The sequence below is a fragment of the Salmo trutta genome, chromosome 16 (genome assembly GCF_901001165.1).
Source record: "Salmo trutta chromosome 16, fSalTru1.1, whole genome shotgun sequence".
NCBI lineage: Eukaryota > Metazoa > Chordata > Actinopteri > Salmoniformes > Salmonidae > Salmo > Salmo trutta.
The window spans coordinates 27,285,360-27,311,035 of record NC_042972.1 but is presented as its reverse complement, the minus strand read 5'-3'; the positions used below and the strand labels follow the sequence as shown (position 1 = coordinate 27,311,035).

The following is a 25,676-nucleotide window of genomic DNA, read 5'->3' as shown; positions in this document are numbered from 1 at the left end:
TGAAACAACATCTAAAGACATCAGTCAGGAAGTTAAGCTTGGTCGCAAATGTGTCTTCCAAATGGACAATGACCCCAAGCACACTTCCAAAGTTGTGGAAAAAGGTATTTGAGTGGCCATCACAAAGCCCTGACGTCAATCCCATAGAAAATTTGTGGGCAGAACTGAAAAAGTATGTGCGAGCAAGGATGCCTACAAACCTGACTCAGTTACACCAGCTCTGTCAGGAGGAATGGACCAAAATGCACCCAACTTATTGTGGGAAGCTTATGGAAGGCTACCCGAAACATTTGACCCAAGTTAAACCATTTAAAGGCAATGCTACCAAATACTAATTGAGTGTATGTAAACTTCTGACCCACTGGGAATGTGAGGAAAGAAATAAAAGTTGAAATAAATCATTCTCTCAACTATTATCCTGACATTTCACATTCCTAAAATAAAGTGGTGATCCTAACTGACCTAAAACAGGGAATTTTTACTAGGATTAAATGTCAGGAATTGTGAAAAACTGAGTTTAAATGTATTTTGCTAAGGTGTATGTAAACTTCCGACTTCAACTGTACACCTATCTATACACACACACACACACACCTCTATCTATACACACACGTGTGTTGATCTAAATGCCATTGTCAGTTACCTGGTGTGTTGTTCCTTCAATCTCCACAGGTACAATGAAGTCAGCATTACTGATAGGCTACAGCATTAGGAGAAGACAACCGTTTATCATCAGTTTTCAGATAAAATATAATCAGTTGCAGTGACACACGCAAAAGACAAACATATACATTAACAGAAAAAGTTAGATATTCTGATTAGGAGATGCATCTAAAAGCATAGCAAAGTTTTAAATAAGGAAAAAACTAACCCTCCCACCCGCTCAACTAACCCTCCCACCATCCAAATCATGCCTTGTTATGAGAAACATGTTAACTATGGGGAACGTGGACAACAATGATTTGTCTGCCAGTGACCATTGATTTGTTGATTAAATGTGTTGACAGCATCAGCAGCTCCCGTTTCACAGCCAGTGTAAAGAGCTACCTGATCCAGCTAACAGCTGTCCATTACCACTTACAGTCTAATAGTGGGATATAGAAGTGAGACTGGACACAAACAAAGAGGACTAGCCGATCAAACGATTACAGCTTGTTGTTGCAAATGAGTAAAGTAAGAGCTATGGATCATGCTATTATATATAATCAACTGCCCTGGCCTGCATAGGATCAAAACAAGATGTCTTCGAATTCTTGGTACGTGGTGAGATAATAGGTCAAATAATGTTTTCTAATAGCACTGTTTCTTCTTAACAGTGTATGTGTATTACCTTGAAGGAGCTGTGCACCAATGTCTCATCCAGGTCAATGACCACACAGATCTTGCCCTCATCCTGGGAGGTTACCTCGGGCAGTAGACTTGTCCCTGGAACCTGAGAGGAGCGGAACAGGGGAAGGGTAGGAAGAGAGTAGAGAAGTAGAAGATAAAGGAGTAGTAGAGGAGGAGGAGTAGAGTAGTAGAGGAGGACAATTAGAGGAGGAGTAGAGGGTAGAAGAGTAGAGGAGGGTAGAAGATTAGAGGAGTAGAGGAGGAGTAAAGGATGAGTAGAGGAGGATAGAAGATTAGGAGTAGAGGAGGAGTAAAGGATGAGTAGAGGAGGATAGAAGATTAGGAGTAGAGGAGGAGTAAAGGATGAGTAGAGGAGGATAGAAGATTAGAGGAGTAGAGGATGAGTAGAGGAGGATAGAAGATTAGAGGAGTATAGAAGGAGTAAAGGATGAGTAGAGGAGGATAGGAGATTAGAGTAAAGGAGGAGTAGAGGATGAGTAGAGGAGGTTAGAAGATTAGAGGAGTATAGGAGTAGAGGATGAGTAGAGGAGAATAGAAGATTAGAGTATAGGAGGAGTAAAGGATGAGTAGAGGAGGATAGAAGATTAGAGTAGAGGAGGAGTAGAGGAGGTTAGAAGATTAGAGGAGGTTAGAAGAGTATAGGAGGAGTAAAGGATGAGTAGAGGAGGTTAGAGGATTAGAGGAGGGTAGAAGAGTATAGGAATATAGGAGGAGTATGAGGGTAGAAGATTAGAGGAGGAGTAGAGGAGGGTAGAAGAGTATAGGAGTAGAGGAGGGTAGAAGAGTATAGGACGAGTAGAGGAGGGTAGAAGATTAGAGGAGGGTAGAAGAGTATAGGAGGAGTAGAGGAGGGTAGAAGAGTATAGGAGGAGTAGAGGAGGGTAGAAGATTAGATGAGGAATAGAGGAGGAGTAGAAGAGTATAGGAGGAGTAGAGGAGGGTAGAAGAGTATAGGAGGAGTAGAGGAGGGTAGAAGAGTATAGGAGTAGAGGAGAGAGGATGATAAAAAGTGTAGAAGAGTGGGTAGAGGCAGAGTAGAGGTGGGTAGAGTCAGGGTAGAGGTGGGTAAAGGCAGGGTAGAGGTGGGTAGAGTCAGGGTAGAGGTGGGTAGAGTCAGGGTAGAGGTGGGTAAAGGCAGGGTAGAGGTGGGTAGTGACTTTTCCCCTACAATTTAAATGAAAGATGACACGCCCCACACTTAAAGCTGCAAGACATAATTTTTTGGGAGACCTGACCAAATTCACATAGAAAGGTCTGTCATTCTCATTGAAAGCATGTCTAAGAAGTGGTAGATCTGTACTATGTGCGCTATTTCTATGCTTCCCTTACGTTTTTGCATCATTTACATTCGGTTTTGTACACCAGCTTCAAACAGCTGAAAATACAATATTATTGGTTATGGAAAATATATTTCACAGCAGTTAAAAATGGTACAATGATTCTCTACACAATGAATGCTTGTTTTGTCACAAAATTAGAATAGTTTGCCTCATTTCAGTTTATCAACCAGGAAATGGCATCTTCAATGAAATATTCCAGAGGGAATCTATCATCTATTGACCAGGAACCTCCGGTGCGATTCTATACAGGAATCACATTTTTCCAGTTAGGAAAACCTTTTAGTTTGAGAATGAAGGGTTCAATGTGAGTTCCAAAATAATAACCTATCTACAGTAACAAATGGGTCATCTAAATATGTTAATGTATTTGGTCCTAGTGTATATAATTAGCCCATACACATTACAATGTTAGACACGTATCCTATTGCACAATGCACACTGTCCTGTAAAAGTGAATTAATTTCCCTTTCCACCCCAAATACAATAGCTTAACTGTAACATGTCTGAAGAAAATGGATCAAAACACAGAAATGTCAGTTACAATACATAGCATCATACCAAATGTGACAGTTTAACCTAAGCCCATTGTCTCTACTCCCACAAAAACCACAGTGATATTGTCCTTTACGTACTTGATGAAACTGGTAGCGAAGGTTTTGAAGTAGATCAAGCTAAACAGAGAGATGAAAGACAGTTAAAGGGAAATTTCACAATTTCTCTACTTCATATTCATCATCTCCAGTACCAGCCCAACTAGTGAAAATGGCATGTTTCTATATTTTGTAGTAAGAAAGTGAGGAAGATAAGGGTTTCCAATGACAAAAACCAATTAGTAAGCAATACCTACTCATAATTGGTTAAAATCACAGATGATGTCATTGAAACAATTATCTTCCTCTCTTTCTTACTACAAAACATAGAAACGCACACTTGTCACATGATGTTGGGGTGGTGCTGGAGATGAATATGCATTAACTATACAGAACAAAAATATTAAAATGCAACATAAAACAATTAAATATTTTACTGAGTTACAGTTCATAAGGAATTCAGTCAATGGAAATAAATGAATAATGCCCTAATCTATGGATTTCACATGACTGGGAATACAGATATGAATCTGTTGGTCACAGATACCTTAAAAAAATGTAAGGGTGTGGATCAGAAAACCAGTCAGTATCTGGTGTGACCACCATTTGCCTCATGCAGCGTGACACATATCCTTCGCATAGAGTTGATCAGGCTGTTAATTGTGGCCTGTGGAATGTTTTCCCACTCCTCAATGGCTATGTGAAGTTGCTGGATATTGGTGGGAACTGGAACACGTCGTGCACGTTGATCCAGAGCATCCCAAACATGCTCAACGGGTGACATGTCTGGTGAGTATGCAGGCCATGGAAGAACTGGGACATTTTCAGCTTCCAGGAATTGTGTACAGCATAATCATGCTGAAACATGAGGTGATGGCGGCGGATGAATGACACGACAATGGGCCTCAGGATCTCGTCATGGTGCATTCAAATTGCCATCGAATAAATGCAATTGGGTTCATTGTCTGTAGCTTTTGCCTGCCCATACCATAACCCCACCATGGGGCACTCTGTTCACAACGTTGACATCAACAAACCATTCGCCAACACGACGCCATACACTTGGTCTGCAGTTATGAGATCGGTTGGAAGTACTGCCAAATTCTCTAAAACGACGTTGGAGGCGGCTTATGGTAGAGAAATGAATCTAGCAACAGCTCTGGTGGACATTCCTGCAGTCAACACGCCAATTGCACACCCCCTAAACTTTTTGTGGCATTGTGTTGTGTGACAAAACTGAACATTTTAGTGGCCTTTTATTGTCCCCAGCACAAGGTGAACCTGTGTAATGATCATGCTGATAATCAGCTTCTTGATATGACACCTGTTATGTGGATGGATTATCTTGGCAAAGGAGAAATGCTCACTAACAGGTATGTAAACAAGTTTGTGCACAATTTGAGATAAGCTTTTTGTGCGTATGGAAAATTGTTGGGATCTTTTATTTCAGCTCATAAAACATGGGAAGGAAAAGGTTATGTTACGGAGAAAATGTGCCTAATATCTGCAGCCAAAATATTTTACTCAGTATAAATGTGCTGCCGCCTACAAGGTGCTTATCTTATTCTAAACCTAGCCATTCTCTCTATGAACACTTTGGACAGAAGAACAGTGAGGTCCACACAGTCATGTTAACCTATATGATAAAGTAAAACATAACAGATAGCTTGGTGTTTATTTATTTTTGACTAATGATTAATGTGTTTGGTAAATGGTTGAAGCATCATTAGTCAAAGGCATAAGCTTAGTTAAAACCTCTACGGGATCGGTGTCCCTATACCGGGACGGTTGAGCTAACGTGCGCTAATGTGATTAGCATGACGTTGTAAGTAACAGCAAACTTTCCAGGATATAGACATGTCTTATATGTGCAGAAAACTTAAATTCTTGTTAATCTAACTGCACTGTCCAATTTACAGTAGCTATTACAGTGAAGAAAATACCATGACATTGTTTGAGGAGTGCACAACAACAAAACGTTTACCACGGCAACTGGTTTGATACATTCACCTCTGAAGGTAAATAATGTACTTACATTCAGTAATCTTGCTCTGATTTGTCATCCTGAGGGTCCCAGAGATAATGTAATTTATCAAACAAACATATGCTACTTTTTTATAGTCAAGTGTAGGAACTGGGTTCTACAGTTTGAACCCCTGCTGTCTCTGGCTCCACACCCAACCCGCCCAGCCTTCTAGATGTGTCTAAGTTAGTGTATAAGCTAATGATCCATCATGTATGACATTCCTGGGAGCGTGTAAACTTAAATGTTGTATTACCATATCATTTTTGTATGTTCTCTATAGTTATGTACTTGGAAATGTATCAATTGACCAATTCGGTACATTTGGGCAGACTTGATACAAAATATTGTCCAGTATTGCAATGCTTCACTGGATCAATCTTTAACTTTGCACACACACTGCTCCCATCTAGTGGCCAAAATCTAAATTGCGCCTAAACTGCAATATTATATTATGGCCTTTCTCTTGCATTTCAAAGATGGAACATTTTTTTTTATAGAAAACGCATGTTTTTTTTGTATTATCTTTTACCAGATCTAATGTGTTATATTCTCCTACACTAATTGCATATTTCCACAAACTTCAAAGTGTTAACTTTCAAATGGTATCAAGCATATGCATATCCTTGCTTCAGGTCCTGAGCTACAGGCAGTTAGATTTGGGTATGTCATTTTAGGCAGAAATTGAAAAAAAGGGTTTGATCCCTTAACACAGGGCAGAGTTTGATCTGTTAGCCTAAGTCTAAATAGCTCACATTTAAATGCCCATTCACCAACATGCTAACTAAAACAGTGTCATCAATATACTGTGGATCTGTGAAGTGTGGTGGTAAACCTACCTTTCAACTACGAGAAAACACTTGCATTTGAATAATTTAATTGTCTTTATCGCCAACGTCTATCTTGGCCCAATTAAATCCATAATACTTTGAACTGGGGATGGAGTAAATGATTGTGATGTTCATGAGCAGTCGGACATCTGAACATGGTGTGGGGACATGAGTAATTAAGCCAAGTGGAACTGTAATTCAGAGAATCACAGATATTAATCTGCAGGGTAATGACATGGGACATGTCCCAAATGGCACCCTTTTCTCAATATAGTGCACTACTTTTGACTAGAGCCCTATGGGCCCTGGTCTAAACTAGTGCACTATATCAAGAATATGGTGCCATTTGGGACACAGCCATGCTTACCCAAATACTAGTGTTGTACCATATAAATCAGGTCAGCTCTAATTACATTAATAGAGCCATCATGAATCAGAGTCATATTAGGCCCATTAGCCATCTTATCTTGTAATTACATGGTGCATCTAGACTACTGAACAACGTGAGTGCAGATTTAAGAAGACAGCAGCACACAATCTGAGACGATAAGAATGTAAAAGATAGTCAAATGTATCAGTCAGGGAGAAGTTATATAAATCTCCATCCAGCCTTTATTCTCCATTTACTCCGAATTATCTCAAATAACTTACCTCAAATGAAAACTTTTAATGGGACATGCCACTTAAGACCAATTCTGATATAAAATCACATTATTACTAGCCACAACCTCTTGGACAGAAGTTGGTCTACTACACTAATGCTAGGTCTTTCTATAAAGTACTCAGCCAGTCTAACTTACTTTTAGGAAGTGTGTCCGGTGTTAACAGCTGTCTAGGTTGAAGATAAAAAGGTTAAGAGAAAGTAATAACTCCATGCAAAAGTGTTCGAAAATAAACAACTTTATTGGACCAGCGCTGGAGAAGAAAAAAATACACTGCTCAAAAAAATAAAGGGAACACTTAAACAACACAATGTAACTCCAAGTCAATCACACTTCTGTGAAATCAAACTGTCCACTTAGGAAGCAACACTGATTGACAATACATTTCAGATGCTGTTGTGCAAATGGAATAGACAACAGGTGGAAATTATAGGCAATTAGCAAGACACCCCCAATAAAGGAGTGGTTCTGCAGGTGGTAACCACAGACCACTTCTCAGTTCCTATGCTTCCTGGCTGATGTTTGGTCACTTTTGAATGCTGGCGGTGCTTTCACTCTAGTGGTAGCATGAGACGGAGTCTACAACCCACACAAGTGGCTCAGGTAGTGCAGCTCATCCAGGATGGCACATCAATGCGAGCTGTGGCAAGAAGGTTTGCTGTGTCTGTCAGCGTAGTGTCCAGAGCACGGAGGCGGTACCAGGAGACAGGCCAGTACATCAGGAGACGTGGAGGAGGCCGTAGGAGGGCAACAACCCAGCAGCAGGACCGTTACCTCCGCCTTTGTGCAAGGAGGAGCAGGAGGAGCACTGCCAGAGCCCTGCAAAATGACCTCCAGCAGGCCACAAATGTGCATGTGTCTGCTCAAACGGTCAGAAACAGACTCCATGAGGGTGGTATGAGGGCCCGACGTCCACAGGTGGGGGTTGTGCTTACAGCCCAACACCGTGCAGGACGTTTGGCATTTGCCAGAGAACACCAAGATTGGCAAATTCGCCACTGGCGCCCTGTGCTCTTCACAGATGAAAGCAGGTTCACAATGAGCACGTGACAGACGTGACAGAGTCTGGAGACGCCGTGGAGAACGTTCTGCTGCCTGCAACATCCTCCAGCATGACCGGTTTGGCGGTGGGTCAGTCATGGTGTGGGGTGGCATTTTTTGGGGGGGCCGCACAGTCCTCCATGTGCTCGCCAGAGGTAGCCTGACTGCCATTAGGTACCGAGATGAGATCCTCAGACCCCTTGTGAGACCATATGCTGGTGCGGTTGGCCCTGGGTTCCTCCTAATGCAAGACAATGCTAGACCTCATGTGGCTGGAGTGTGTCAGTAGTTCCTGCAAGAGGAAGGCATTGATGCTATGGACTGGCCTGCCCGTTCCCCAGACCTGAATCCAATTGAGCACATCTGGGACATCATGTCTCGCTCCATCCACCAACGCCATGTTGCACCACAGACTGTCCAGGAGTTGGCGGATGCTTTAGTCCAGGTCTGGGAGGAGATCCCTCAGGAGACCATCCGCCACCTCATCAGGAGCATGCCCAGGCATTGTAAGGAGGTCATACAGGCACGTGGAGGCCACACACACTGCTGAGCCTCATTTTGACTTGTTTTAAGGACATTACATCAAAGTTGGATCAGCCTGTAGTGTGGTTTTCCACTTTAATTTTGAGTGTGACTCCAAATCCAGACCTCCATGGGTTGATAAATTGGATTTCCATTGATTATTTTTGTATGATTTTGTTGTCAGCACATTCAACTATGTAAAGAAAAAAGTATTTAATAAGATTATTTCTTTCATTCAGATCTAGGATGTGTTGTTTAAGTGTTCCCTTTATTTTTTTGAGCAGTATATATACAAATAGACATACACTGAACAAAAATAAACACAACAATTTCTTTCCTGAGTTACAGGTCATTTAAGGAAATCAGTCAATTTAAATAAATTAGGCCTTGATCAATAGATTTCACATGACTGGACTGGAGCCCTGTAATATAAATACTCCTCAGTACCCCACCCCCAACCCCCCTCAGATAATCCCACAGGTGAAGAAGCCGGATGTGGAGGCCCACGTGGTCTGCGGTTGTGAGGCCGGTTGGACGTACAGCCAAATTCTCTAAAACAACGTTGGAGGCGGCTTATGGTATAGAAATTAACAATCAATTCTCTGGCAACAGCTCTGGTGGACATTCCTGCAGTCAGAATGTCAATTGCACGCTCCCTAAAAACTTGATATATCTGTGGGATTGGGTTGTCTGACAAAACTGCACATTTTAATGGCCTTTTATTGTCCACATCACAAGGTGCACCGGTGTAATGATCATGCTGTTTAACCAGCTTCTTGATATGCCACACCAGTCAGGTGGATGGATTATCTTGGCAAAGGAGAAATGCTCACAAACAGGGATGTAAACAAATTTGTGCACAAAATTTGAGAGAAATAACCTTTTTGTGCGTCTAGAACATTTCTGGGATTTTTTATTTCAGTTCATGAAACATGGGACCAACACCTTACATGTTGCGTTTATATTAGGTATGTTAGCGGTTTACCGTTATCGGTTCGCTGACGAAAACACATTTGACCAGTCATGGCTACCAGTCTATAGTGTAATTTGCATAATTTTGTATAATTAAATTGGCTCGTGTGTATTTTTGTTAGTCGTCATGCATTCTTATTTATCACACGCGCACAGCATGCAGAGCCTAGTTTGAGGAGTGGAATAGTCTACCACCTGTCAGACAGTGCAAGAGTAGCTCAAAAAGTCTAAGCTAATGGAGTGAAACCTGCATTTGTAAGCCCAGTCATTGCACAACAATTTAAATGCAATCGCGTGGTGGCCACGGTTAAAAGGAGCTATTTTTTACTCTCAATTTCAACTCATTAAAGCACGCCTCCCATTCGCCATTCGGGTGTATAGACTATAGCCTGCCTACCATTGACTATGAGAGCGTCACCCACCACTTTGGAATGTGAGCTTGAGGCAGTATAATTGTTTGAAACCTGAATGTTTCACTTTATTTCAAATGAGGCATGTCTTACCTTGCTTCAAAGTAGCCTTGCAAAAACCATCTACAAACATGGAGGCAATTATTCTCTAAGACTTCCTCATGCCATTAACCAGCATTTCTCTCCTGTTCTATTGGTTTTCATGTCAACTTTCTTTCGTTGTACGGAAGCCCAAGGCACAATCCTAGTCATATTAGCAACCTATCATAGTTGTTGCTTTAAGATTCCCCCTATTTCCAAGTTTCTAACAGAGATTTTAATCTGTCACAACTGCTCACATTATGTTTAGAATAGTGTTTTCTAATTGCATTTTGGCCAATGTTTGAAAATGATTTTATTAGCTGCTTCATTACAGGAGTTGCATGTTCAATAATAGGTTATAGCCTTTGAACTGTAAGACGATCGGCTTGCTATTGTTGCATGTTTCCATTAAGCTCTTCATGAAAAATGTCTGGTCCATGTATGCATGCATAGTATCAGCGAGGAAGAGGCAAAGCGAGATATTTCACTTTTGCCAAAATCTGTCCAAAATAAGCCTGATACGTTTCTATGGGCTTATTTTGTGCCTAAGCTTGTCGCCTGCCTTCCCACCTTGGGCCGACTCCCGTTGTTAGGGCGGAAACATAAGCATCTTGTCATTATATACAGATCTCTAATAGTATTTTCTGTTGGTAAGGTCACTTAACAGTTTTATTAAATGTAACTGTTTGTTGACCGCTTAATGAGGGTCTGTTAGTCATTTGCATCCTTAATTTATATTTTTGTTCAGTGAATATTAATATAAAAATATTATTTTCCACTTTGATGGAGAACTAACACAATCGTAGTGAATTTCAGCTAACTACTCAGCAAACACATTGCCTAACTGTTTTACTGTCGTTCTATTCAGAATTTTAAATGAATTATCTACAGCCACTTTACTACTTGATTTCCCCATTGCAGGTCACGGTTTCAATGCTAATCCTGTAGAATCAGCAACAGTGCTGGTCTAACCCTGTCACATGGAATTATTACGTTGTCTTAACTCGCATTTTTTCGACCTATGCGGCTCTGAACCACTGGAGTGGCTGGCTGACTGGCGGTTGTGTTACCTTGTCGATCGTCCCATTGTCCTCAGGAGGGAGTAGAGTATCCTGGGCAGGGGGTGGAGGCTGAGGGGCATCCTGTGCTCGGAGGCAACAGAAAAGCGCTTTGAAGATATTCCGGCTCCGAGGTTTCTTTGGGGAAGATTTGTTCACCTGGCCTAGGGAGAGAAGGAACAAACTAATATTAACACATGGAGAAATGTGTAAATAAACTCATGGAAGGTGAAACCCCATATGGGCCATCCCAAACCTAGACTAATAAGAGATAGTGCTGTTATATGGGATTAAAGGACAAAAATGTAATCCCCTACAACCTCCCCCTTACCCCTAAACAGACATCTCTGGGACTACATTCATTTGCACTCTTGAGTCTTCCAGTCAATCTCAAATCAGTAACAAACACCCACAACAAGTAGGCCTACAATAACTGACACCCCTAATTGGTACCGATCCCTTTATCACCCTCTAATAGAGGTCGACCGATTAATCGGAATGGCCGATCAATTAGGGCCGATTTCAAGTTTTCATAACAATCGGTAATCGGTATTTTTGGCCACCGATTTGCCGATTTTTTATTTTTACACCTTTATTTAACTAGGCAAGTCAGATTAAGAACACATTCTTATTTTCAATGATGGCCTAGGAACGGGGGTTAACTGCCTTGTTCAGGGGGGATTCGTTTTTGCAACCTTCCGGTTACTAGTCCAACGCTCTAACCACCTGCCTTACATTGCACTCCACGAGGAGCCTGCATGGCAGGCTGACTACCTGTTACGCGAGGGCAGCAAGAAGCCAAGGTAAGTTGCTAGCTAGCATTAACTTATCTTATAAAAAATGATCAATCTTAACATAATCACTAGTTAACTACACATGGTTGATGATATTACTAGTTTATCTAACGGGTCCTGCGTTGCATATAATCGATGCGGTGCCTGTTCATTTCTCATCGAATCACAGCCTACTTCGACAAACGGGTGATTGTTTAACAAGCTCATTTGCGAAAAAAGCACTGTCGTTGCACCAATGTACCTAACCATAAACATCAATGCCTTTCTTTAAAATCAATACACAAGTATATATTTTTAAACCTGCATATTTAGTTAATATTGCCTGTTAACATTAAATTGTGTCACTGCTCTTGCGTTCTTAGCCTGGCTTGTTGCGAACTAATTTGTCAGAATTTTATGTAATTATGACATACCATTGAAGGTTGTGCAATGTAACAGGAATATTTAGACTTAGGGATGCCACCCGTTAGATAAAATACGGACCGGTTCCATATTTCACTGAAAGAAAAAAACTTTGGGTTTTCGAGATGATAGTTTCCGGATTCGACCATATTAATGACCTAAGGCTCATATTTCTGTGTGTTTATTATATTATAATTAAGTCTATGATTTGATAGAGCAGTCTGACTGAGCGGTGGTAGGCACCAGCAGGCTCGTAAGCATTCATTCAAACAGCACTTTTGTGCGTTTTGCCAGCAGCTCTTCGCAATGCATTGCACTGTTTATGACTTCAAGCCTGTCAACTCAAAGATTAGGCTGGTGTAACCGATGTGAAATGGCTAGCTAGTTAGCGGGTGCACGCTAATAGCGTTTCAAACGTCACTCGCTCTGAGACTTGGAATAGTTGTTCCCCTTGCTCTACATGGGTAACGCTGCTTCGAGGGTGGCTGTTGTCGATGTGTTCCTGGTTCGAGCCCAGGTAGGAGCGAGGAGAGGGACAGAAGCTATACTGTTACACTGGCAATACTAAAGTGCCTATAAGAACAGCCAATAGCCAAAAGGTATGTGAAATACAAATCGTATAGAAAGAAATATTCCTATAAAAACTAAAACCTAAAACGTTTTACCTGGGAATATAGAAGACTCATGTTAAAAGGAACCACCAGCTTTCATATGTTCTCATGTTCTGAGCAAGGCACTTAAACGTTAGGTTTTTTAGATGGGACATATTGCACTTTTACTTTCTTCTCCAACACTTTGTTTTTGCATTATTTAAACCAAATTGAACATGTTTCATTATTTATTTGAGGCTAAATTGATTTTATTGATGTATTATATTAAGTTAAAATAAGTGTTCATTCAGTATTGTTGTAATTGTCATTAATACAAATAAATAAAAATAAATGTTAAAAAAAAAATTCAACAAAATTTTTTTTTTTTAAATATATAAAAAGGACTACGGCAAATCTGTGTCCAGGAAACCGCCCTGGCCATAATGTGCCTTCCGTATCCCTCTCTAGAGGAGAATCCTGTTTCCACTAGAATAGATCCATCAGGCCTGGTCTTTACCAGGGCTAATAGATCAGAGCAGAGAGGAAACTGATCATGCTCTCTGTATGGGTCTATTTCTGCATAGCCACAGTTCACCGGGCCTGATAGAAGAGGAGGGAGTCAGCTCCATTTACACACTCAGGCATCAGAGGCACAAGAGAACATAAAAACTGACTAACTCACAAAAAGCACCCTATTGCCCATGTAGTGCACTATGGGCCCTGGTCAAAGGTAGAGCACTAAATAGGGAATAGGGGGCCATTTGGGACGCAGACAGACTCAAGAGGAGGCTACAGTCAACAAGCGCTGACAAACATATAAAAGGTGTAATATGTAGAAATCGCTCTGCCATTTCCTCATTGCTAAAATTCTAAGTTTTCCTTATTTCAGTTTGTGACAAAAAAAGGCAATGCATAGTTAAGAGAATAATTGTACCATCTAAACCGCTGTGAAATGTATTATCAATAAATAAAAATATTGTATTTTCAGCTGTTTGAAGTTGGTGTACAAAACTGAAAGTAAAAGTGGCTTAAACGAAACCGGAAGCATAGAAATAGAGCACATAGAACAGATCTACTGCTTCTTAGACTTGGTTTGAATGACATCTGTAACTCACATTTCTATGTGAATTTGGTCAGGTCACCCAAAAAGTTAGATATTGCAGCTTTAATGACAGTTAATGTATTTTATTAGACAAATGCCGACATTGCTATTAATAGTGACTATACCAGGCGGTAGGGTTGGGCAGTATCCAGATTTTCACATCGTCATACCGTCCTTCTCTCATTTCGGGATTTACGGCTTAGTACACAAGGGGGTGCCAGAAAAAAGACCATTGGGCGTCTATTACCTGAATGCTAACAGAATTAGCACAAATAATACAGAATTTCTATGGAGGCTGCTAGCTAAATAAACTAAAATAAACAAATTCCAAAGACAGGCAATCCAGCTCACAAAGGTATGCATGTATAGGAGCTACGAAATGTCATTTTTGGTGAGTTTGGACATTTACAAGCGAATGTGAATGAGAGATTGTGGAAATTGACAAAGTTTTAAAACATGCGTTTCTGAAGGAAGAACAGTAGCGTGTACACACTGTCTGTGTGGAGTGTGGGAGTTCTTAGGGCAAAGGCCCTGCCGGCTCAGCTCCTAGCTCCGAGAAGATTGGGAGGAGCAGAGCGGAGAAAAAAAAAAACAAGGAAATCAAGCTGCAGTGGCAGCTGTACAGAGAACTCATCCAAAGGGCTTTGAAGTCTCAAACACAGCAGAAAGCTAACAATATGATGCCCAGCCACCTTACTAATTCAGCCATTTAATTAAATAACTAGCAAGTTAAACTTAGGGGTCACAAACGCAGAATTCTTTGTTTTTCACACAGGAAATAAAATGTTAAAACGCTACAGAACTATCGTGACGCGTTTTGTAAACACAGATCTAAAATGCTTCTTATTGTGATTTCTGATTGGCATCAAACTAATTTTTCTCCACTCGCATGAGAATTCACAAACAAGCATTCCATCAGCACCCTGTCTGATGTGTAGCTACTTTCTCCGGTACTTTTCTTCAGTGTAATGCCGGATTAACTTTAAGCAAAACATTAGGAAATGTAGCTTGCTACACTCTTTCTATGATAAACATTAGAAATAATGTGACCATGCATTGTTTTTATAAAAAAATAACTTGCTTTTTCATTGTAAGCTTATTTACTTGTGTGGCTGTCAGCCAAATAGAATTACACTTTCATCTGATGACAATTAAGCCATTTCCTGCCGAATGTGTAGCACTTTGAACTATAGTTGCATGTCCCTGATCACTCTATTGAAAACACTTTCAATATAGAAACGCAGCAACCCCTGTTGGACTCACCTGATCCCGCTTTCTCTGGTTGTGCCATTTACAAACAAACAGGTCTCAACTGTTCTGGAGAACTACGGTAAGCTTCATAATGTAAAATAACGTGATAGGTGAAATGAAGAACGTGATCTGCTTTATCTCCTAACGTATTGCACAAGTTCACTGCAGGTATTAACTTAAAGTAGCTACAAATATTAACACGTATTGAAAAACCTTCGCATGGCTATTTCCATACCCGGTATACCGCCCAAGCCTACCAGAAGGTGTAAGAGGAAAGCCCCAAAAAATTGTCCGACTCCAGCCACCCAAGCCAGAATGTTCTCTCTGATACAGCATGGCAGGTGGTACCAGTGCACCAAGTCTGGAACCAACAGGACCCTGAACAGCTTCTACCCCCAAGCCATAAGACTTTAAAACAAGACTGCTAAATAGCTAATCAAATAGCTACCTGATTTTGTTGTACAAAGTATTACACTGACACCTCAACACACACTACATACGCACGCACACATACACTGACGCCACACCCCCCCACTTTCACACTCACCACATACATTGCTGCTACTGTCTATCCTGTTGCCTAGTCACTTTACCCCTACTTACAGTACATAGCTACCTCAATTACCTTGTACCTCTGCACTTTGACTCAGAACAGGTACTCTCTGTATATAGCCATGATTTTTTACTAATTATTTTTATTTGTTATTCATTGAGTATTTGTCGTCACTATTTCTATATATATTTTTTTTATCTTAAACTCTGCATTGTTGGAAAAGAACCCTTAAGTAAGCATTTCACTTTTAGTCTACACCTGTGGTCTACAAAGCATGTGACAAATAACATTCGATTTTGATTTGTTTTACTCTGCACCAAAAACAGGCTAGAATTGAAGTTGTTGAGTACGCCAGCTCTCTGAGCGCAGCTACTCCAGTTAGGAGAGGAGATAAAAAGATGAGTAATTTGTCATTCAAATATATTTAACATGCTCCCTCCTGGATGAGGTGAACACGTGTACACACACTTTGATGTGAATGCCAAGCAGTTTGAGAATGGTCCTCTCACTTATCAGAGTTAAATGATTCCTGAAGTTTCAATAGGCCACATGGTTGGTATGAATGTAAACAGTGCGGGTGTGGTGTGAGGGAGGGAGGCAGTGGGGAGTCACAGCTAGGCGCTACTAGCCACTATCTTAATTGAAGACTACAATCTTGTTGCTTGCCCTCATTACGCACGCCATGTATCTCTAAGTGGAACACTTAAGTGTAACATTTCTCCACTTATAGAGATAGTAAGCACATGAAGCATGGAAATGTAGACTAAACATATTAGATAGACTATTATAAAATAGGATAGATCCACCTGAAACAGGAGCTAGTCGATTTTAAACTCATGTCTGTGTAGTATTCTTTAGCCGACATATCACTCCCACTTTGTGATACAAATTCAGTTAATACTTTCCCCGTTCTTTATTGTAACCATTTTCTGTTCTCTGCCTAGTTTAGGTTAAAGATGCTACACCTAGAATTTCTCTGAATCCCGCTCCCCACGCAAACCTAGGTGAATTGCAACACTAGGCTGCATTCAAAACAAATTCTCCCCCCTCCCCTGCATCCCATTTACATTTAACATTGCGGACTCATGCTTGAGCCTTTTACTTTCAGTTTTTGTCCACCAGCTTCAGCTGTAAAAACTATATTTTTTGTAATTGAAAATATATTTCACAGCGATTTAGATGATGCAAGGATTCCATACACTATTCAGTGCTTGTTTTCTCAGATTAAGCTAACTGAAATTGAGCGAACAGTGTAGCAACCAGGAAATTACATAGCAATTTCAACATTGGCGCTTGATCCGATTTCCACTAGATAACACAGACAAGGGCAAAACAGCTTTCCCATTTTTCCCAAATTAGTAGGCGAATATCACAGCCAACCACAACACTGGCGGGTAAGTAACACTGAAACACAATCATTTCACTATTACTGCAGATATATTATGGACATTTTCTGAAATTACAATGTTATTGTTTTTGAAATCCTGTGTAGCATATCATACTTTTGGACTTTGACACAGCAGGCCTAGCCTATCTATCAGTAGATTTGGATTTCCCAAATAAACTCATCAACCTAGTTTTATCGGACATATTCTCAACTACAGGCATGAAGCTGCTGCAAAGTACACTTCCTGTTCTACACTGGAACTGGGTTCAACTTCACAACTGAAACTCATCCTACTGTCACTGTCCTGTCTGTTCCCTACAGCGTACATGACTACTGACAATGCTGTCATAAGCATGTTATGTCTCCAATCTTACCTTTTCATAACAGCCGGTCTAGTGTTTGAAAATGTTGAATGGATACTTTTACAGCCATGAGTGACAAAACCAAGCTTTCAAGTAGGGCTGGGCGATATATCAAATTAATTAGATTAATTAAAATGTATGTTTTTGCACGGTATTCCAAATGCCTGTATAACAAGAATAAAAAAATAATAATAATAACATTTTTAAATGAGTGTTTATGTCTGCATATTCTCATGTTGTCTTTTTGGTCTTGTCTCCTTTGCTCCATTCTGTGCATTCTCTCTGACAAGCGGTTTTAACTCTGTTTGGCCCAACAGAAAATCGGTCATATGGACACTGAAAGACATTATTTTACTGTAATAGAAGAGTAGTTAACCTTTCTAACGATACCCTTTGTCTCAACTCCTCAAATTGCATACAGAGCAGACTACTAAAACAGGAGTATCAATGAAAATTGATTCTGGAAAATTCATGCTCAGTTTGTTGCTAGCTGTCTTGTCTGTTTTATAAATGTGCAACAAGCATAAAACAATTATATGGAATTGGCAACTCGTTCGCATTCTGAGAAATAAGGTAGGCCACTTGATTTCAGCATCTGAACAAAGTGAAGAGGCTAGCATGCTGTTCAAAAAGTTGGAGACGGACAGAAGGGTGTGCTCATAACAACTCAACAGTTCTACCTTGTTAGCTAGCACATAGATCCAAGTTGGCTAAACTTGAAATATAAAGATTAGCTGGCACATGGGCTTGTGCTTATGAGATTGTTTAGGAGACCTGGGTTAATTTTCTATCATGTCTGCTACAAAAAAAGTAAGTCATCATTAGCAAATGTGCATTATGCATGGTTCAGGTTAAATGTACAACAAAAATTGCATTTTCATAGACAAGATTTGAAAGCCAGATCAGTGAATATTGCAAAAAGCAGGTTAAACAGTTTTGATAAATTAAAGTATTATTAGAAGGTTTATATTTATAGCCCAGGTATAATTTCACAAGCCCTGAATTCATTAGACGATTGCTGACGGGTTTGAAATGCAGTGTATTTGACCCTTAATTGTACAACAAAGCTTATTTAGAGCTTTTTATCCGATAGATAGCTAGCTCGAAACTAGTAAAAGCATTCCAACAAAAACAGTGATCATGATGACCTCAGACCAAACATGAGAAGTTAGACAATCACAGTACCGTGCTCTCATCGCAAACTGAAAACAAGTCTGTGTCAACCAGAATGTTTCACACACAGAGGAATCAAATCATTCCACACAGCCTTATCTTGAAGTGTAACTATCCCCCTAAGCCATACCCCAATAACAGAAGGAATTTACTCCGACATTTCTTATCCCCCCTGCTCAACATGCCATCCTCCAATGTAGCATTGTGGTATGCCTACATTGCTAAGAAACAAACTTCCCCGTCTTTGCCTGTGAGATGTAGGCCTATCTGTGCAGGAGAACAAAGGAAGGAGAGTTGATGATAACGCGCAATAACATCCACCCACCCACAAGAGCTCAAGACAATCTGAAAAACAAACACGGATTTTCCCATCTGGACCAGGCAGGGCCTTTAATCCGGATCAGAGACAGAGCATAAAAAACACACAATGCCTTCATATCAGCTGCACCATCTCATTTCAGGCTTTTGAATGTTTATCCTTGTCTTTTGGGGTCCTAAAGACAGTGTAGTTACACTGTGGTATGTCTGTGTTATACTTTTAACATATGGGTAGGATACAGGGTAGGGGTGAAGTTATCTGAAATACACAAATATGCTCATCATATATAGCCATCATGACCATCTTTCCTGTCTGTGGCATTAACCAGATCTTATGTTGACTGTCTGTATTGCTTAGCAAAATTAACAAAAGTTTGTTTTTTAAAAAGCAGGGTGTTAGATGATCCGACAAACAATGGACGCTATGCAGAATTCTAAAAAAAAAACGAAATACTGTATGTTATGATATTTATACGATATGAGCCCAAATGTAAATCAACTGCCATGCTAAGAACATTCAAATCTGAGGGACAGCCCCTTTTGTGAAATCCGCGTGTTCATTTGCTCTTTGCGATGGGTATTCTTCAACGTAAGATTGATGTAACATTGTATTGCCAAGAAGTATGGGAAAGTCATGATGGCATGTTTCACGGTAGAGGTCTGCGTGGGACTGATTTGTTCTTTCTGCTATCGCTGGACCTGCAGCTTTTCATACCGCACCCTCCCGCACTGGCTGGCTTTCTGTCCGACTCCCACCCTCTACCGCAAGAACTGGTCCTTAACCCAACCGCAGTCCCGCAATTTTATTTGAAGCTTATGTAAGGCAGCTCACTTGCCAGGCATGGTCCCATCAATTTTGCACCCTATAGGCAATATCAAAATGCGCAAAAATAACCTAGGAAATAGGTTAAATTACCAGAGATTCTCACACGGCCCATTATTAGGCTATCGAATCAATATTTATTGAAAATGAAAAGGTGCAACATTCACTCACTATGATAGCCTGTGCGCTCATTACACCTTTTCCTTTTAAAATGATCAAATGTTTTGACTGCAACTCAACTCACGTTGGTTGAGCACCCTCCACCTCTTTCCATTATCAATATTTATTTACAGAAACTGTAGTTAACTATAGTCTAATCATATTTAAGTAAATTTCCTTGGAAAGATACATGCCACATGATTCTCCGTCCATGCATTGGCACTAGGCAGTCTACTTTATTTCAATGAGACCACACATACACTAGGCGCACTTGATCTTGCATGCCCAACTAGAAGAGGAGAGATAGGCTTCTGAACTTGAAGCAGCGAATTCTGAGTGTGTGTATAATGCAACAAAGATGTGCTTTTCATACAATAGATTGGCCTAAGCTAAACACATACAAAGCAGAAAGACGACCATTTCACAAAAACTTTCTTATCCCAAAGTTGTCTGAAGACTCCCTGCTCCCACCCGCAGCATGACAAATGCTGACTGCGCAGCAAAGATCTCCGCGTCCAGCGGAAACGCAGCCCGTTAATTTCACGGACATCTTTTGACTGAAATAAGGTCAAATGTTTTTCCTTCGCTTCTGTCATTCAAATATTTTGAGACACGAAAAAGAAACATAGCAGATTACAAATTAGAGCTTTGTAACTACGTTTTCATGTATGGGGTTGTCAGGGATTGGTCCAAATTAATGTCACAACCCCCTTTCTATGACGAGTTCTAGCTTGCTAGCTGTGTGGGAGTGCCTGACGCCATTCACTTAGGCAACGAGCCGGGCGAGAGGCAGCGTGGCATTGGCTGTATTGTGCCAGCTGCGAATTTTGTGATTGATGATTTTATTCTTTCAATTAAAAACTAGCAGAATTCAGTGGTCACAGCGATACAATTGATAAGAACATAGCCATACTAACCAAAAATAGAACCAACACTTTACAGGTTGGGTTTATATGTTTGAGCTGAAATAAGATAGACATTTTCCATATGCGCAGAAAGCTTATTTCTCTCATATTTTTGTACATCCCTTTTAGAGAGCATTTCTCCTTTACCAAGATAATCCATCCACCTGACAGGTGTGGCATATCAAGAAGCAGATTAAATGGGATAATCATTACACAGGTGCACCTTGTGCTGGGGACAATAAAAGGCCACTAAAATGTGCAGTTTTGTCAGACAACCCAATGCCAAGCATGCTGACTGCAGGAATGTCCACCAGAGCTGTTGACAGAGAATTGAACGTTCATTTCTCTATGTCAGTATATTCAACCGGCCTCACAACCGCAGACAATGTGTAACCAACGCCAGCCCAGGACCTCCACATCAGGCTTCTTCACCCTCCAGCATAGTCTATCACCAGCCACCCGGACAGCTGATGAAACTGTGGGTTTGCACAACCGAATAATTTCTGCACAAACTGTCAGAAATGTCTCAGGGAAGCGCATTTGCATACTAACCAGGGTCTTGACCTGACTGCAGTTCAGAGTCATAACCAACTTCAGTGGGCAAATGCTCACCTTCAATAGACACTGGCACGCTGAAGAAGTGTGCTCTTCACAGATGAAACCCGGTTTCAACTGCACCGGGCAGATGTGGGGACAAGAGGTTTGCTGATGTCAACGTTGTGAACAGAGGGCCCCGTGGTGGTGGGGTAATAATATGGGTAGGCATAAGCTACGGACAAGGATAACAATTGCATTTTAGCGATGGCAATTTGAATGCACAGATACCGCGACGAGCTCCTGAGGCCCACTGTCATGCCATTCATCCACCGCCATCACCTCATGTTTCAGTATGCTAATGCACGGCATCATGTCGCAAGAATCTGTACACAATTCCTGGAAGCTGAAAATGTCCCAGTTCTTCCATAGCCTGCATACTCAACCGGCCATGTCTCATGACTGAGCAAGTATGGGATGCTCTGGATTGACGTGGACGACAGCATGTTCCAGTTCCCGCCAATATCCAGCAACTTCGCACCGCCATTGAAGAGGAATGGGACAACATTCCACAGGCCATAATCAACAGCCTGATCAATTCTATGCAAAGGAAACGTGTCGTGCCGCATGAGGCAAATGAAACACCAGATACTGACTGGCTTTCTGATACACACCCCTACTTTTTTAAAAACATTTTTAAAGGTATGTGACCAACAGATGCATTTAGGTATTCCCAATCATGTGAATTCCATAGATTAGCGCATAATGAATTTATTTCAATAGATTAACTTCCTTATATTAACATGTTACGCAGTTTAATCTTTTTGAAATAGTTGCGTTTATTTTTCTTCAGTATAAATTCCAGTGAATTGAAATTGTGTCCCATCTATCCTTCTGTGCAGCTGCCTAGCAGGCAGCTCACTTTCTCTTCTGAGCCTAGGCTAATTATTTGCTCAAAATGGTGCCATTCATCTTATCACCAGAGTAACTCATCAAAACCAAAAATAACATTACAATGTAACCCAACTCAGTTGTAGGCTTACCTTAGAAGTAAGCTGTAATTAGACTAGTAGCCTTCTATGCTACAGTTCAGACTTAGTCAGAAGTGTGTGTATGTGTTAGGCAATGTGTGGTGATGCTGAAAAGTCTGTTTGGGGGGAGGGCTGTGTGGTGTGTGTGTATGCAGGTGGCACAGGGTTAGGTGTATTATTTGGCACTTTGGCCTAATCAGTTAAGCTACTGAATACAGCCTAACAGTTACTACCGTCATTTCCGGACTATTGAGCGCACCTGAATATAAGCCGCACCCACTGAATTAAAAAATATATATTATTTTGAACATAAATAAGCCGTACATGTCTATAAGCCGCAGATGCCTACCGGTACATTGAAACAAATGAACTTTACACAGGCTTTAACAAAACACGGCGTGGAACAAAAAATTAAAAATTAGCAGTAAGCTTTAGTTGTCTTTTTTGCACTGAGTCAATTCTTCACGCTGCTGTTTCCAACGTCTTATCATCGACTCATTAAGACCAAGCTCCCGTGCAGCAGCTCTATTTCCTTTTCCAACAGCCAGATCAATCGCCTTCAACTTGAAAGCTGCATCATATGCATTTCTCCGTGTCTTTGCCATGATGAGGATGACAAAATGACTACCGTAATCAAAATGGTGGGAAGTTTGAGAGCGCTCGATTTAATCTAAACAGTAAACAAAAAAGTTGCTTGACCTTAACCCGTTCGGCAATTTCATTGGTCTAATGAAAGCTTCATGCCTGCAAAAAACAGCACGTCACAGAATGTGTTTTTTGGGAGAAAAAAAATTGGAAAGCGGGAAAAATCCATATATTAGCCGTGTCATTGTTTAAGCCGCGAGGTTCAAAGCGTGGGAAAAAAGTTGCGGCTTATAGTCCGGAAATAACGGTAATTGGTCAAAATAATCATTTTTGTTCATTATTACTTAATCCCAATTGGATGTACTCTGTTACCATCCCCGGCAAAACATCAATATATGTTAACAATATGACCACCTTACTTTAAATGAGTGGGCTTAACATGCTGTATTTTTCCAATTCCTTACAAAGTAATTACCATATTAAGTAACTAATTTGCATAAATAGTATAAATATATTTGTATTACTATTTCATAAATTGCTACAAACTCAGTTTTGCATAAAGATCTGTTAATAATATAACCACCCTAGCTTAAATTAGTCATAAATTACTGTAATATCACATTTTAATTTAATAAATGTTCCTTTAATTTGGATCATCTCTGTGTTCTACATCAGCCCTGAAAATGTTATAATAATATAACCACCATATCTTGAGACACTGACCAAAATGTGTTGAATTTACAAATCCAGACAGGTGATTAGGTGCCATTACTGACAAGGGATTAACATTGACCTTTTCCAATAACTTGAAAATAAGATCTCAGCAATGGTAAATCCTATCATCAAGAAATAGTGTTCTATGTTATAAGAAGCTTCTCTATAAAACATGGAATAGAAAGTAGAACACCAGAGCCAAAGTTTTATTTTGTCCCCTAACACCCTAATAAAAGGAGTCTACTTTGACAGATATTTGCATGACAGTCCATGAATGAAGATTGTAGTTACATCCATGCCAAAAGAAAATTATTTATACAAACTGAACTGACAAATTGCAAACAAAGTATGCAATCTGTGACTGTCTGGACAAATAAAACGATCAGGCACGTTCCAGACATTACAGTACTTCCAAAACGGTCAACACTTGTGTTTCACAGCTTTTCAATTATACAAATATTTAAAATCTATGGAGTGTCTGGCTGACAATATAGGCTAGAATCGATGGTTTGCATAATATTAGCCAACAAGACAGTTGTTGTTAGTAAGTTTGCGGTTAAAACAAACAAAAAAACTGTATCCAGATGTTCCCTATCCCATGTTCTGTTATCGTCTGCGCAGGAATAGCACTAACTCGCTACGTTATATTATTTGACTCGCGCGCTGAATGTAAAATGGACACCCACACAGTGGCTAATCTGATTCAGTACAACCAGCAGTTGGGATATCTCCAGTCCATAACCCAAATGTCCGAAACATATTCAACAGAAACCTAAATAAAATGTTGTTCACATGACAAAACCAAATCAAACCTGTCCTTACATTAATTAGACTGGCATGTAGCTATTAGCATGCTACTAGCTTAGTAGCAGCCGCTTGATTGCTAGCTAGCCGTTGGCTAGCTAGTGTCCGAGTCAGTTTGAACAAGATTATATTTAAAAGTGATCACACTGCGCCAATAAACCCGAGGATTTACCTGTCTTGGACGGCAGTTGACTATCTTCTTTCTGCACTTGAGTGATAATAGAACTTTCCATCTAACAAATGCACAGCCCCTCAAAGTCCAATCCGTTCCCCCAATTCGCAGGTAGCTACTTTCAACATTCAGCTAGCTGGTTAGCAATTGCGCTTTCCAAACCGTTGGTATCCTAAAATATTTAGATAAAAAACGGTTTTTCTCGTGGCAATTGCAGCTAGCTGCCGCTATCTTTCCACGTTCAAGCTACCCAATTTGTCTCATGCATTTAACACGAAGTATATTATTGTAACGCGAAGGTCCCCTCTGACAACTAGCTAACACTAGGCAAGTCCCCGCTATTGCTCCAACATGGAGAATCCAGGATAAAAAAGCAAAACAACTGAGGGGAAATGGCAGGTGCCGGTTTCAAGTTCCCCTTACTACTGATAAACAACCCTGGCGACCATAATCTCCAATAAGAAAACGGAAAATATATTGGTCAAATAATTGATTAACTTGGTCCAAAGAAAGAATAGGTGTGTCTGATTAATAATGGATTGTTTTCGTTTATCGAATGCTTTGTTTTTTCTCTTCTGGGGATTTCAGGGGCGCCTTGAAACTGCTCGTCGTCGCGGATTGGATCTCGTAGAAGTGGGAGTACCACAGGCATTCTTCTCAAACCGCTTCGTCCTGAGCGCATTCCTGTGTGGTTAGTGCTATCTAGAATCCATTGGAACGTCCCTACTCTGAACCAACCCTTACCCTAACCTTAACCATTTTAAATTAAATTTATATTCAACATTGGACGTCCCAAGGATCCCGAATAGCATCGATTTGTGTTCGCTCATAGCCTCATCAAATATACTGTATTATCGATATAGCATGCAAAACGTGTTTAATATCCTAAACTTATTTATTTCATTGCATATTTACATGCTGAATATTATTCCAAATGCTATTTATTTATTTTACAGTAAATGTATGTATATGACGTAGTAGACCTATGTGGTTGAAGCCTATAGGCCTATTGACAAAATGATCACCAACTATCTGCAGCTACGGAGAACAAAGGAATAAATGACGACCATGTGAAACATTTGAACTAAAGACTATAAAGGCAGCATACTTTTTCGTTTTGACCATGTGCATCACCAAT

General features: G+C 40.3%; 1 protein-coding gene across 2 annotated transcripts in view; it reads right to left on the bottom strand.

Annotated features, from left to right (window-relative positions):
• LOC115150448 (carboxy-terminal domain RNA polymerase II polypeptide A small phosphatase 2) overlaps nt 1-25,038 on the bottom strand; it is a 33,733-nt gene extending 8,695 nt beyond the window's left edge. Inside the window, exons 1-5 of one of the 2 annotated variants that reach the window (XM_029693746.1) lie at nt 24,539-25,033; nt 10,892-11,043; nt 3,323-3,361; nt 1,331-1,432; nt 644-700 (exon numbers count right to left, since the gene is read on the bottom strand). In XM_029693746.1, coding sequence (XP_029549606.1) covers nt 644-700; nt 1,331-1,432; nt 3,323-3,361; nt 10,892-11,043; nt 24,539-24,599 — 411 coding nt within the window. In that variant the 5' untranslated portion in view covers nt 24,600-25,033. Of the gene's footprint in view, nt 1-643; nt 701-1,330; nt 1,433-3,322; nt 3,362-10,891; nt 11,044-24,538 lie in introns of both variants that reach the window. The other variant, XM_029693747.1, reaches the window with a different exon arrangement.
• Nucleotides 25,039-25,676: the final 638 nt, after the last annotated feature.